Source organism: Myotis myotis, unplaced genomic scaffold, assembly GCF_014108235.1.
Source record: "Myotis myotis isolate mMyoMyo1 unplaced genomic scaffold, mMyoMyo1.p scaffold_m19_p_20, whole genome shotgun sequence".
Taxonomy (NCBI): domain Eukaryota; kingdom Metazoa; phylum Chordata; class Mammalia; order Chiroptera; family Vespertilionidae; genus Myotis; species Myotis myotis.
In genome coordinates, this window is record NW_023416325.1 from 8,223,680 (window position 1) to 8,237,347 (window position 13,668).

At 53.3% G+C, this 13,668-nt stretch overlaps 1 protein-coding gene across 8 annotated transcripts in view; it reads left to right on the forward strand.

Annotated features, from left to right (window-relative positions):
* NFRKB (nuclear factor related to kappaB binding protein) overlaps nucleotides 1-13,668 on the forward strand; it is a 30,301-nt gene that overhangs the window by 15,546 nt on the left and 1,087 nt on the right. For 5 of the 8 annotated variants that reach the window (XM_036353362.1, XM_036353368.1, XM_036353367.1 and 2 more), the window contains 13 exons: nucleotides 1,396-1,475; nucleotides 1,582-1,628; nucleotides 2,448-2,508; nucleotides 2,817-2,991; nucleotides 3,830-3,936; nucleotides 4,171-4,294; nucleotides 4,502-4,581; nucleotides 4,718-4,938; nucleotides 5,036-5,306; nucleotides 5,894-6,106; nucleotides 8,250-9,017; nucleotides 12,679-12,785; nucleotides 13,531-13,666. In XM_036353362.1, the coding sequence (XP_036209255.1) occupies nucleotides 1,396-1,475; nucleotides 1,582-1,628; nucleotides 2,448-2,508; nucleotides 2,817-2,991; nucleotides 3,830-3,936; nucleotides 4,171-4,294; nucleotides 4,502-4,581; nucleotides 4,718-4,938; nucleotides 5,036-5,306; nucleotides 5,894-6,106; nucleotides 8,250-9,017; nucleotides 12,679-12,785; nucleotides 13,531-13,666 (2,390 nt within the window). Of the gene's footprint in view, nucleotides 1-1,395; nucleotides 1,476-1,581; nucleotides 1,629-2,447; nucleotides 2,509-2,816; nucleotides 2,992-3,829; nucleotides 3,937-4,170; nucleotides 4,295-4,501; nucleotides 4,582-4,717; nucleotides 4,939-5,035; nucleotides 5,307-5,893; nucleotides 6,107-8,249; nucleotides 9,018-11,958; nucleotides 12,409-12,678; nucleotides 12,786-13,530; nucleotides 13,667-13,668 lie in introns of those variants that run through there. The other 3 variants (XR_004974766.1, XM_036353366.1, XM_036353369.1) reach the window with 3 other exon arrangements.

A 13,668-nucleotide genomic window follows, 5' to 3' on the forward strand; every position in this document is an offset into this window, starting at 1 on the left:
TGGTTGATTTTTCTTTGTTAAATGGCATTTAAATATATAAAATAAATATCAAAAATATAAATCTTTGTTTTACTATGGTTGCAAATATCAAAAAATGTCTATATGTGACATGGCACCAGAGTTAAGTTATGGTTTTTCAAAATGCTGACACGCCGAGCTCAAAAGGTTCGCCATCACTGGTTTGCAAGTTACAGACAGTGCGCTCCCCTCATGGGGGTTAAGGTTTGTTTGGGGAACAGGTAGTCCTTCAAGTGACATAACAGGCTTATCCATTCTGTAAGGAAGAGTCCCGAAAGGACAGAAGTTACAGTGAGGCGTTGGTGTGGTCGGGACCCGGGAGGACCTTCCTGAGGAAGCGATGCATGAGCAGAGATATCAGTGGTGATTGGGAGGAGGCCGGCCGATGGCAGGGAGGGCGTTCCAGGTGGAGGAGGCAGTGGCTCTGTGGTGCCAGGGAAGGTTCGGTTCAAAACGATCACACAGCCTGTGCAGAGATGGAGATACTTGGATCTAAAATTTCAGAAGGTTTTAGGTGGAGAAGCCACAGGGCTTGGTATGACTTGGTTGTGGGGGTGAAAGAAGAGCGCAGGCAAGCACCCCTTTGCTAGGTTTGTGTTTCGTGCCTGAAGGTGGTGTTTATGGAGGTAGGCGGCTGTGGAAGACGCCGGACATGGGTGAGGGTGAAGGTCATGTGTTTAGTTTGGGATGTGCTGAGTTTGAGCTGCCTTTGAGGCATCTGAGTGGAGGTACTGAACAGTCAGTGGTATATATGGGTTTAGAACCCAGACCGGAGTCGAGGTAGAGAGCTGTTGTGTGTGTGTGTGTGTGTGTGTGTGTGTGTGTGTGTGTGTGTGTGTCATTTAAAGTCAAAGGCATAGGGGGAAGGTGCTAAACGAGGAGAAAAGAGGGTCGAGGACTAAGCCTTGAGAGGAGGCGGAGGGGGAGCACGTGGAGAGGAAGCGACTATAAGAGAGAGCTGACTCTTGGAAGCCAAGCAATGAGAGTTAAGAATTGGGGAGTGGTCATTAGCCTTGACTGTTACTAGAAGGTTCAGTAAGATAAAGGCTGTGGACTTGTGGACATGGAGGAAGTGAAGAATTTCTTGTAAGAGCGATTCTTATCAGAATGACCTGAGTTCAGGACCGGGGAGAGGGAAGGCGACTCCCGCTCTCAGGCGGTGCTTGAAGTCGGCTGCGGTGGGCCGGCGTGGCACACGTTGTAGGGCCAGCTAGTAAATATCGTGAGCCTGTGGGCCAGTTGGTTTCTGTCGCGAAGGCCGATGCTGCAGGTCCTGACGGGTTCTCTCTCGCAGATACAGCACGCGAGGAGACCGTGAGATCCCGAGGAAAGCCCTGGTTGGTTTCATTATTTTTTGCCTTTTGATTCTCCTGACAGGCCAGTCCCAAGACAACGAGAAGGAGTTAGCTGCCCTCTTCCAGCTGTGGCTCGAAACCAAAGACCAGGCCCTCTGCAAGGTATGCTTTGTACAGAAATGTCAGCCTTCCTGACGGGGCGTCCAGAGCCCTGCATTAGCCAGAATCCTGTAGTCCACGTACCTGTTCATGTTTTCCTTTTCCGCAGCAAGAAAACGAGGACAGCTCAGACGCCACCACGCCTGTCCCCCGGGTGTGAGTATAACTCTACTTGCTGCCATGGCTTTTCTGACATATCTTAACCTGTTAGAGTTGTCGTGAGCTTGAGAGATCCTGGGGGCCCGCGGATTGTCACCTGCCCCAGCACACCTGAGGACACCACTCCCGTCACCCAGAGAGGCTCCCGAGGAGAGGGTTCTGGGTCGGGGAGGGGATGCACAGCAGGGTTTCTGAGGGGGATGTGATCTGCCTTGTAGGTGGGCATGCTTTTCCCCCTGAATTCCCCTCCTTCTGTTCCCGTTTGAGCGTGATTCATCCAGTCCATCTTCCTCGCTTCACCTAGAAAGAAATTGAGGCACGAGGCTGACTGGCCGGAGGTTAGGGACAGGACTAGCACTTAGGCCTCTTGGCCTCTAGCCCTGAGCCCTTCATATCACAGCATCTCACGTGACCATTCTCCGTCTGGGGTGGTCCTCTTTTCTTACCCCCAGCTTTGTGAGACACCGTTGACATGTAATTCTGTGTGTTGATTTGATACATGTATAGATTGTGAAACGAGTACCACAGTAAGGTTAACACATCCGTCACCTCACAGAATTACCAATTTATGTATATGTTTGTGTGGTAAGGTCTCGCTTAGCAACTTTCAAGTGTGTAAGTCAGTGTTATGAACTGTAGTCACCGTGCTATGCGTTGGATCCCCAGACCTTACTCTTCTCATAGCTGGAAGTTGGTGCCCTTTACCAGCATTTCCCTGTTTCCCCATCTGCCAGCCGCTGGTAACCACCATTCTACTCCCCGCTTCTTCCTGTGAGTTCGGCTTTTTTTAGATTGCCCGAATTCTTTATGTTCCAGAAGAACTGACTATGTGGTGCGGCCCAGCACCGGGGAGGAGAAACGGGTGTTCCAGGAGCAGGTAAGACAGCCGAGCCCAGGGGGATCTCTGTGCCCTTTCGCCTGGGATCCCTGCGGTGGGATTGTTTGTTCGGGGCAGCCACGGTGTTTGAATGGCCTTTACCTCCAGATGGCAGAGTAGTTATACTTACCTTCCTGTCCCTTTGCCAGGGAGGGGGCTTTGGGGGCCGTCCCTTTCCCACTGGCGTCGGCTCAGTGGTCCTAGTGGAAGAGCCTGTTTCTCCTCGTTTTAATCTCTCCTCATTGGGTGGGAGCGCTGGAGGGAACCCACTGATTCTGACTTAGGAGCGTGGCCTTTCCTCTTGACAGGAGCGTTTCCGGTACAGCCAGCCCCACAAGGCGTTCACCTTCCGGATGCACGGCTTCGAGTCCGTGGTGGGGCCCGTGAAGGGCGTGTTTGACAAGGAGACCTCCCTCAACAAGGCTCGGGAGCACTCCCTGCTGCGCTCCGACCGGCCCGCCTACGTCACCATCCTCTCTCTCGGTAGGTGGGACCGCCGCTGCTCTGGGCAGCTGTGCTCCTCACGCGCCCCCCCCCCCCGCCCCCCGCCAACCGCACAGGACAGCTGTGGGGCCGGTGCAGCTTCAGGAAGCTTTGGTGTTTGGGAAGGGGCGTCCTCCCCCCAGGGGTTTATCGGGAATCCGTGTTTCTTTCCTGACTTCTGCGCTCCAGTTTATTCAGGATTAATTGTTCCCAGGCCAGCTAAATAGTGAGCTCAAGTATAGGCATTTGCTGCCTCCACACTATTGTTCCTTTCAAGATGAGGTTTTTAACCTTTTTGTGTGTGTCATGAATCTTTGGCTCTGGTGAAACCTATGGACCCTCCTCAGAACGATGCTTTAAATGCAGAAAACAAAATGCATAGAGTTACAAGAGAAACTAATCATATTGAAGTAGTTGTCAAAATATGAAAACAAATTTCTTGTGCAGAAATATATGTATCTTTATTATGATATTAACTGATCAGATCTAGCAGCAGGTCTTACACCTTCTGTAATTTCCAAGTAGTGATGCATGAAAGTGGTATTTGGAGTCGTCTGCAGCAGCTGTAAGGTGGTATGAACATATCTGAGTCTGTTACAGCATCACAGCACTGCCAGTGTATGGTGTGTTACCTCTGTATAGTCCTGGGTGTCATGTTCAGTCTTGGCTGAGTGTGAAGAGTGTACACGTAGGGAACGGCCCCTAGAGGGCAGTGTCCACACAACGCTGAGTGAGGAAGACACCCCAGGGCATGTCACCCCCCAGAGCAAGAAGGGAAGGGTGTCCCCAGGAGTAGCTCTGCTTGATTCTTGGACTTTCCATTTTCCGACGCCATCAGTTCGAGATGCTGCAGCTCGGCTGCCTAACGGCGAGGGCACGCGGGCAGAGATCTGCGAGCTGCTCAAGGACTCCCAGTTTCTTGCACCAGATGTCACCAGCACTCAGGTAGGATGGAGAAGATATTCTTTTTGTTTTGTTCCCGAAAGGAATTACGGAAAATAATGAGGATATAAAATATAGTAACATAAATTTAAAAAAAAAAATGGAATAAAGTAGAGGAGAGGAGGGTGTCACGTGAACAGTGTTAACCTAAGACCCTTGCTGTTAGTGAAGCTGTTGCGGCCGCTGCTCCACCTCCCATGGGTCTTAGGGCCTCATCCCCTTTGTCCTGGTTGCTAGGTGAACACAGTGGTGAGCGGGGCCCTGGACCGGCTGCACTATGAGAAGGACCCGTGTGTGAAGTACGACATCGGCCGCAAGCTGTGGATCTACCTGCACCGCGACAGGAGCGAGGAAGAGTTCGGTGCGTGAGGCCCGGGCAGGGTGTCCAGCTGGACTAGGGATGCTCTGACTTCCTGCCCCAGTTCCATGATGCTTCTCCCTGGCGTTTGGGCAGGACAGGAGCGAGAGCAGGACTTGGCCCTCCAGCGAGGCCCTGGCTCTTCGTGGAAGCACCTCCTTACTGTGCTGAGGTCAAACAGTGGCTGACGCTTGTCGCTCTCGTTCACAGAGCGGATTCACCAGGCGCAAGCAGCGGCCGCGAAAGCCAGAAAAGCCCTTCAGCAGAAGCCCAAGCCGTCCTCTAAGGTGGTAAGTGGCCAGCCGAGAGCCCGCCTTAGTGGTTGCAGGGAGGGCGGCGAGGCTCAGAGCCCCGGGAAGCCAGGCCGAGCCTGCCTCCGTGCCCCCGTGTTAAATCTGCGCGTGGATCTCTCTCTCTCCTGCCTAGAAGTCCAGTAGCAAGGAGAGTTCCCTGAAGGCCCTCAGCAGCGGCCCTTCTGAGCAGAGCCAGATGAGCCTCAGTGACTCCAGCATGCCGCCCACCCCCGTCACCCCTGTGACGCCCACCACGCCAGCCTTGCCCGCCACGCCTATCTCCCCGCCGCCTGTTCCGGCAGTCAGCAAGAGCGGCCCGACCACCGCCCCAGAACCCGCGAAATCCAGCTCCGGGTGAGCTCCCCGTCTCTCCTCCCGCGCTCTCCTTCCCCGTCCTCTCGTGGGCGCATCCTGAGCTCGTCGTTTCCTGTGTCCCCGCTTTCCCTCCTAGCGTTCTTCTGGTCTCCTCGCCAACGATGCCACAGCTGGGAACCATGCTCTCCCCAGCCGCCAGCCAGACGCCGCCGACTTCCCAGGCCGCTGCCCGCGTCGTGAGCCACTCCGGCTCGGCGGGACTCCCCCAGGTACGGGTGGTGGCCCAGCCTGGCCTTCCTGCTGTTACCCAGCAGTCAGCGGGGCCAGCACAGACACTGCCACCGATTCCAGCAGGGCCACAGATCCGCGTGCCAGCCACCGCCACGCAGACCAAAGTCATGCCCCAGGTAAGCAGGGACCGCGGGCCCAGAGGTGGGCAGTGGGTGCCGTGGGCAGGCTGGGTAAGCTGCTGCTGCTGCTGCGTTTTCCAGCTCGTTTACTGTCCACAGCTGGGGAGTGTTCTTACGAGCTGTGCTTTAATGGAAGTTGTACTTGACACGTTGAGCATCAGAACTTCTGAGAAGTTGGTTGGTTTACCCAGGATGGTAACGTTAGGCCCCTCGTAGAGCTGGAGCTAAATCCAGACCTGTGATCCGAAATCTCGGGCTCCTTCCCTTGTGCCTCTAGTCTCAGCCATGCCACTAGCTACTTGTGTGATCCTAGAGAAAAGTCTTACCTTTGCCTCAGTCTCCTCTCCTGTAAAATGGGTATGCTATTTGTCCTTGGTATAGGAGTGAGGTGTTAAATGTGGAGGCATTCTGAAAATTAACGATGCTACACCCAAGCACGAACTTCACAGCGTCCGCTTTAGGGAGTGGTGAGGGTTGAGCACTGTTCCATTCGGAGCACTTCCAGAGGTGCCCTTCTTGGGTGGGGGCGTCCTGGTTTGCATCTTAGTCTCTAATTAAGCTCTTGGCCTCATGCTCTGAACCAGACAGTCATGGCCACCGTCCCAGTCAAAGCTCAGACTGCAACGGCCACTGTGCAGCGGCCGGGAGCCGGGCAGACGGGCCTCACGGTGACAAGTCTCCCTGCCACCACCAGCCCTGCGAGCAAGCCAGCCACCAGCTCCCCCGGGAGCTCTGCTCCGAGTGCGTCCACAGCCGCCGTTATCCAGAACGTGAGCGGGCAGAACATCATCAAGCAGGTAGGTGGGTCCGTCCTCCGGCCCGAGCAGAGGACAGTGCCGAGCTCGGACAGCGCAGAGCTCGGCAACTCGTGACCGTGACCCTTAGTTCACAGGTATTTCAGGTTCTAGTTCCCACCGAGGGCAGTGCCGGCCCTGCAGGTGCCTGAGAGATCCCTCTGCTCCTTCCATCTAATTCAGCGTTTAGTAGCTGAGCTTCTGGGTTTGGAGGAGATTGATTGAGTTAAAATCCTGGGGTCTGACTTTACATGCTTTATCGGCGTTTCAGTTCACCACTCGTAGAAGCGTATGTTTGTGCTTTCATGGTTGGGAATATGCAAGGCTAACCATTGAACTTCCAAGAATTGGGCAAATGCCACTATTGCCTGCACGGTGCCAAGGATTTTATACACATTAAATAATTTAATACTCAGAACACCGTGGGCAGGCACTTACCCCATTCTACAGCTGAAATGGAGCCACAGCATGAGAAAGGAGCACTTTTCTTCATTAAGTATTTATTCGAACCTTTTGTGTGCCAGGCACTGTCCCCAGTGTTGGGGATTTCGTGGCATGTTGCACAGACTAAGTCCCTCCCTCGTGGAGCCCACTCTCCCGTGGAGCTGGGAGACAGGCAGGCGCTCCAGGCGCAGGTGCGGGAGGTGAGAACAGCAGCAGGGGAGGGAGAGCGCATGTGCTGTCAGCTGGGGCGATCAGGGGGCCTGGAGGAGCTGGTGTTTGAGAGGAGTGAGGCGGAAAGTGCCCTGTATGACAGGCAGCTGGAGGCGAGCCATTCCAGGAACGGGCAGAGCGAGTGAAAACGTCTTGAGTCACGAATATGTTTGAGGACCAGCAGGAAACCTGTGTGGCTGAGGCCTCGTGAGCAAGTGCGGGAGCGTCAGAAATCGGTTTCTCGAGAGGTTCAGTCATGTCGCACTTTGATTTTAATTCGAAGGTGATGGGGAACCACTGAGATTGTGACGCAGGGGGGCCTGATTGGTTTTACACTAAGGAAGGCTTGGCTGCTGTGTGCGGTGGACTTTAGGGGGCAAGAGCGAAAGCAGGGAGGCCAGGTCGGGGCCGTGGCAGTGGTCCCGGGGAGAGGTCACACTGGCCTCCTGCAAATGGTCATCGCAGGGTGAGAAGGGCTGGGTTCTGAATGTAGGGTTCAAGGTAGAGTCAGTGTGATTTTCTGGTTTGATTGTGGGGCTGGGAGAAGGGAGGCCATGGGTTTTGGCTAGAGTGACTGAGCAGATAGTGACGGCCTTCTCTGAGATGGAAACACAGGCGCCAGACTAAGGCAAGAAAGAGAGAGGGGTGCTCCAGAGTCAGTGCGTGCACCAGGTGTGCCAGATGCGTGATGGGAGGCCTGGGAACTGACCACTGCCCGGGGTAGGTCATGAGTGAACTTGACTGGGTCCAGTGGCTTAGTGCCTTTTTGGGAATGTGTTCAAGAGAACGTAAGGCGAGGAAATGGAGATGTGAAGGTAGAATCTTTTCAGAGTAATTTTGTGTTTGAAGAGAGCAGAGGAAGGGGCTGCAGTGGAGATTCCAGTGGAGTGAGCTGGGGAGGGAGATGGGGGTGAAGCGAGGGTCTGTGGTCTAGGGTGGGAAATGCGTTCCTGGATGGTGGTGGTCCAGCAGAGAGGGGAAAATGGCTCATGTGACAAAGTCCCGAGGCCAGAAGGGCTGCGATTCCTACACATAGCATTGGCCACGCTGCTGCTCTCCCAGTGGAGACATTTTTAGGACGGTTGCAGAAATGTGAATATGTATTATTAGGTCCTAATAGGTGCCTGTTTTTTAATTTAAAAGGCCCTTGTCTAGGTTGGAGATATGTACAGAAGTATTGATCAGCAAAGTGCTATCTATTATTTTACTTAAAAATATTCCCACTCCTCTTCCTCCCCCCCCTCCCCCTCAAAAAAACAACAAAAACACAGGGAAGGGTAGATAAAACAAGACTGACAAAGTGGTAACTATTGAAGTTGGGAGATAGGTACATGGGTTTGTTCCACTATTCTCTTCTTTTGTGAATATTTATCATTTCTAAAAATGAAAAGTTAGAGAAATACATGAAACACAAACGGAGGTTTGCCTAACTGTGCGGTGTAACCAGTGCCGCGCTGGGGATCCCTCGGTCAGTGCCGTTTCTCCCCACCAGGTGGCGATCACGGGGCAGCTTGGTGTGAAGCCCCAGACTGGCAGCAGCATCCCACTGACCGCCACTAACTTCCGCATCCAGGGCAAGGATGTGTTGCGCCTGCCACCCTCCTCCATCACCACAGATGCCAAAGGCCAGACGGTTCTGCGGATCACACCGGACATGATGGCCACGTTGGCCAAGTCCCAGGTGACCACAGTCAAACTGACCCAGGACCTCTTCGGGACAGGAGGCGGCACGGCAGGCAAAGGCATCTCCGCTACCCTACACGTCACCTCCAACCCCGTCCACGCCACGGACAGCCCTGCCAAGGCCAGTTCCTCCAGTGCCCCCGCGTCCACTCCAACTGGCACCACCGTGGTCAAAGTGACGCCCGACCTCAAGCCGGCGGAAGGCTCGGGGTCAGCTTTTCGCCTGATGCCCGCCCTCGGTGTGAGTGTGGCCGAGCAGAAGGGGAAAAGCACCGTGGCCTCGTCAGAAGCGAAGCCGGCTGCCACCATCCGCATCGTGCAGGGCCTGGGCGTGATGCCTCCCAAGGCCGGCCAGACCATCACAGTGGCAGCCCACGCCAAGCCAGGGTCCTCGGTGGCCAGCGGGTCCGGGACTGTTCACACGTCAGCGGTGTCCCTGCCCAGCATGAACGCTGCCGTGTCCAAGACGGTGGCCGTGGCCTCGGGGGCCGCCAGCACCCCCATCAGCATCGCCACGGGAGCCCCCACGGTGCGGCAGGTGCCCGTCAGCACCACGGTGGTTTCCACGTCCCAGGCTGTGAGTACCATTGGGGCGGGGCACAGCTAGCCCTTCCGCCAGGGACTCCTCTTAGGAACGGGAATGTCTGTGTCACCATGTGACCCAAACAAATGTATGAAAGTAGACACGCATATATTCTTGGAAAATACTAAAACAGTTCAGGGAGTCAAGTACAAAGTTTCTTTCACGCCCTCTAGCTCTCCCATTGTGGGTGTTTGTCCTTTGTCCTTCTAGGCCTTTCCCAGAGCATCTTCATACATACAGACACAGTTAAGAAGTCCTGTGAGAGACCTCAGTCTATAGGTTGCCCTGTGGTTTGCCTTATTTAAAGAGATGTCGTGGGGGTTATTCTAGATCAGCCGTGGGCAAACTATGGCCCGCGGGCCAGATTCGGCCTGTTTGAAATGAATAAAACTAAAAAAAAAAAAAGACCGTACCCTTTTCTGTAATGATGTTTACTTTGAATTTATATTAGTCCACACAAACACTCCATCCATGCTTTTGTTCCGGCCCTCCGGTCCAGTTTAAGAACCCATTGTGGCCCTCGAGTCAAAAAGTTTGCCCACCCCTGTTCTAAATCTTCCACAGGTACTGACTGCATCCTTTTTTATGACACCGTGGGAGTCCCTAGAAGGGATGTGTTTTAATCACGCTTCTACTAAAGAGAGCATTTTCATTGTTAAAACCAGCGCGACAGCGAACGCTTGGGTGTGCATATGTGATCACGTAGAAGCATTTCTGGAGCCGAGGGGCTAGCCCGGCCACGGCGGTACACGCGCGGGAAGTTTTGATAGTCCAGTTGTGCTACCCAAAAGGCCATCGCAGCTTTCTGTCCAGCCAGCAAGTCTCCTGGCTTCCCCAGGGCCGGGTGGCGCTTGTTTGAACTGTATGTGGCTCTCTTACTCCTGAGAGAGTCCTTTTTCTGTTTTGTTTCCCTGGTCTGCAGTGAGGTTGAGCATCCAGGCCTGTGCAGACTGGCTGTGCTCTCTAGCAGTAGGTAAATCTTTGCCAGTTTTCTTTGGGGTTTTCTGTTTTTTCTTAGTTTGAGTGACCCTTTCTATCTTCTGGGTGTTAGTTCTGTGTGTGGAAAGTATTTTTTTCCCCTCGGTCATTTTAAAAAAATGTTTTTATTGATTTTTTTAGAGAAAGAAGAAGGGAGAGGGATAGAGAGAAAAATATCGGTGAGAGAAACATCATTGATCAGCTGCCTCCTGCACGCCCCCTCTTGGGGATCGAGCCCGCAACTGGGCATGTGTCCTGCCCGGGAATCGAACCAGTGACCTGGTTCATGGGTCGATGCTCAGCCTCTAAGACACACTGGCTTGGGTCCCTCTGTCACTTTTTAACCTTGCCTTTGGAGCCTTTTGCTTTACAGGTATTTTATCTGATAAGATCTGTCTATCAACATACCTTTTATGGTTCCTGGGTTTTATGTCTTTTGCCTTTCTTACCCCAGGGTTATAAAGATATTAGCTTGTATTTTCATAAAATATTTTCAGAGTTTTAAGAAAGGTATAGCTGATAATTCATTTGAAATATAATTTTGTGAATAGCCTGTGGTAGAGATCTCATTTTATGTTTTTCAAATTATTCCAAAATCACTAATTTATTGCTTCCTATTAACTTGAAGTGCTATGTTTATCCTAAACCAAATTCTCGTGTCAGCATAGGTGTGTTTCTGGATGCTTCTGTGTCCATTCAGCTTCTAGATCAGGAGCACTTTTGTATATGTTATGTGGGCAGAGTAAAATATAGTTTCCCTTTTCTAAACAAGCTGTGTAGTAAAACCTCAATAATTCGGGTAAAAGCCAGAGTAGAGTGATGGAAGTAGGAGGGAGGAGGACATATACGTTAGTAAAACCACCAGCCAATAAATCCTGATACGTAGTGTGGCTTCAAAGGAAATATCTAGGCCCTCATATCTCGGAAGTTAGAAGGAAGAAAGGAAACTGCTTACTTGACCCACTTTTGTTTCCCTTGAATCCTTCTCGTATCAGGGAAAGCTCCTACCCGGTGGCATCTACCCTGTTACAATTGATCGGGGTGAAAACCAGGGCGGGGCAGGAGGAGGTTTGCAGTTGTTTGTATGGAAGAGGACACAGTAATTAATACATAATGTACCAGAATGGACTGTTTGGCGTGCTCACAACTGTAAACCTGCCCCTGCCCCACGCTGTGGACCAGAGAGCACCCCGTGGGGCAGGAAGTGTTGCCTCTCCCCTGTCCAGTCAGCTGTCGGGAGGCTTGCTCAGGAAGGGACATTTCCGGTTGGTGTACTGGTGGCCTGACGTGTCTTTAAGCAACTATGACTTGAAGAAACTAAAACCACAAGTCAGTCCACCGGAGGCGCCATTCTGCTGCCTGTTGACACCTTTCAGCGCTTTCCAATGGGCTCCCCTGAGTGCCCGACTTTGGGCACTGGCCCACAGGACATCCAATGCCCTTTCTTAGCAGCCTAGCAGACCACCCCTCTTGAGTCATTTCTTAAAAATATGTTTTTATTGATTTCAGAGAGGAAGGGAGAGGAAGAGAGAGACAGAAACATCAATGATGAGAGAGAATCATTGATCAGCTGCCTCCTGCACGCCCCATTGGGCGAGCCCGCAACCCGGGCATGTGCCCTGACCGGGAATTGAACCGTGACCTCCTGCTTCATAGGTCAGCACTCAACCACTGAGCCACGCCAGCCAGGCTTGAATCATTTTTAAAAATCAGATTTACACAGAATTTTATTGAATGTAAATTTTATGGCCCATCAAGGGCTAAGAAGCCAGGCAGCCTAAAAACAGGGGATGCAGTGACCGAACCTTAGCCACCCGAAAGCCCAGACAGGCCTTCTCAGCCTTTTAGTTCCTCTTGGGCTTTACCAGCTTTGGGTTGGGCTTTTCACGTGGCTGAGTTTGTGGCTGAGTTTGTGATTGGTGTCCTTCGCTGACCTCTTTATCTCTGGCGGAAGCGGAAGGCACCTGGAGAATGTGGCCGTCCCCCCGGGGCACGCCCTGCCGTGTCCCAGCGAAGCAGCAGCCGTGCACCTGCTGTGTGAACTCCGAGTGCCCCTGGCCCCGTGCCCACTGCCTCCGACCACTGCTGCACGCCACGGCTCGGGGCTCCGCAGATAAGGAAGGCCTACCCTCTAGGACGGTGATGGCGAACTCATTTTTTTTGGTTGATTTTTCTTTGTTAAATGGCATTTACATATATAAAATACATATCAGAAATGTAAGTCTTTGTTTTACTACGGTTGCAAATATCAAAAAATGTCTATACGTGACACGGTACCAGAGTGAAGTTAGGGTTTTTCAAAATGCTGACACGCCGAGCTCAAAAGGTTCGCCGTCACTGCCCTAGGAGCTCTCTCTGTGCGGAAGTGAACACACATCCTCCTTTGGGGGTGAGGAACACACATAGTCCTAACGACAGCATTGTGTGTGGTGACGGCTGCTGTAGGCAGCATGGAAGAGATGATAGTGATCAGGTGGCCCCTCAGTGTAGCACAGGAGCCCTGAACTGCCGTATGTGACTGGTTTCATGAGGCCTCCCTGGGCCACACCTCAGGAACGCTGGAGCCCCGCAGAGCCCAGGTGGCGAGAGCCTCTGGCGCTGGCTCCTGGGCTCAGCCCTGGAGGAGACACTGGTCTTCTCATCCGTGTCCCATACCCTGGCTCCTCCTCCTCTCTAGGGGAAGCTGCCGACGCGGATCACAGTCCCGCTCTCTGTGATCAGCCAGCCTATGAAGGGCAAGAGTGTGGTCACAGCCCCCATCATCAAAGGCAACCTGGGAGCCAAGTAAGTGCCATCGGGAGGGGCGGCAGGGCTTCCGGGTGCTGGTTTCCTGGGGCTCACCCTGGGTACCTCTCCTTTGTTGTGCTCCGCGAGGCGTATTGAGCAGCTAGTATTGTTTTAGGTGTGGGGGATATAGCAGTGATTAAAAAGGACAAAAGCCCACGCTGGCTTCAAGCAGGGAGTGAAATAATAAAGTAAAATAGTATGTGGGCGGTAAGGTGCACTGTGAAGAAAAAGCAAGGAAGGGGACAGGCAGTGCGTCCGGGTCGCCACTGACACGGCTCAGGCAGCAGTTTCGACTGCGGCTGCCGGGAAAGCCTCACGTTTTCTGAGCCCGGCGGTGTGGTCAGTCAGGAGGAGGAGGGCCTGTTGGAACCTGGGCTGCCCGTGGCCCTGAGTGAAACGGGACAGGGAGAAAGGGTGTGATGGGATCGTTCTGCTGGTCTCAAGGCAGCTGTGTGGGGCCGGGGATTCTTGACAAAAGCGCACGCCTCCCCGGGGCCTTGTTCGGTACTCCCGCTGATCAAGGTCTGGATCTCAGGATCATTTTAACCGAAGCACTGGGGGCCTTGGGCTCGCTCTTATCTCGTCGTGGGACGCATGGAAAGTGGAACAAACGTGGTCTCTTCCGCTAGTTTCCACTTCAGTCCAGAATGCTGGGATTTTCACGGGCCCCAGACCCCTGGTTTCCTTCAGTGCGTGGCCTGATTCTGGTGGGAGCTAACGCCGTCCTGCTTTCCGTCCACAGCCTCAGTGGGTTGGGCCGCAACATCATCCTCACCACCATGCCAGCGGGCACCAAGCTCATAGCTGGCAACAAGCCCGTGAGCTTCCTCACTGCCCAGCAGCTGCAGCAGCTCCAGCAGCAGGGCCAGGCCACACAGGT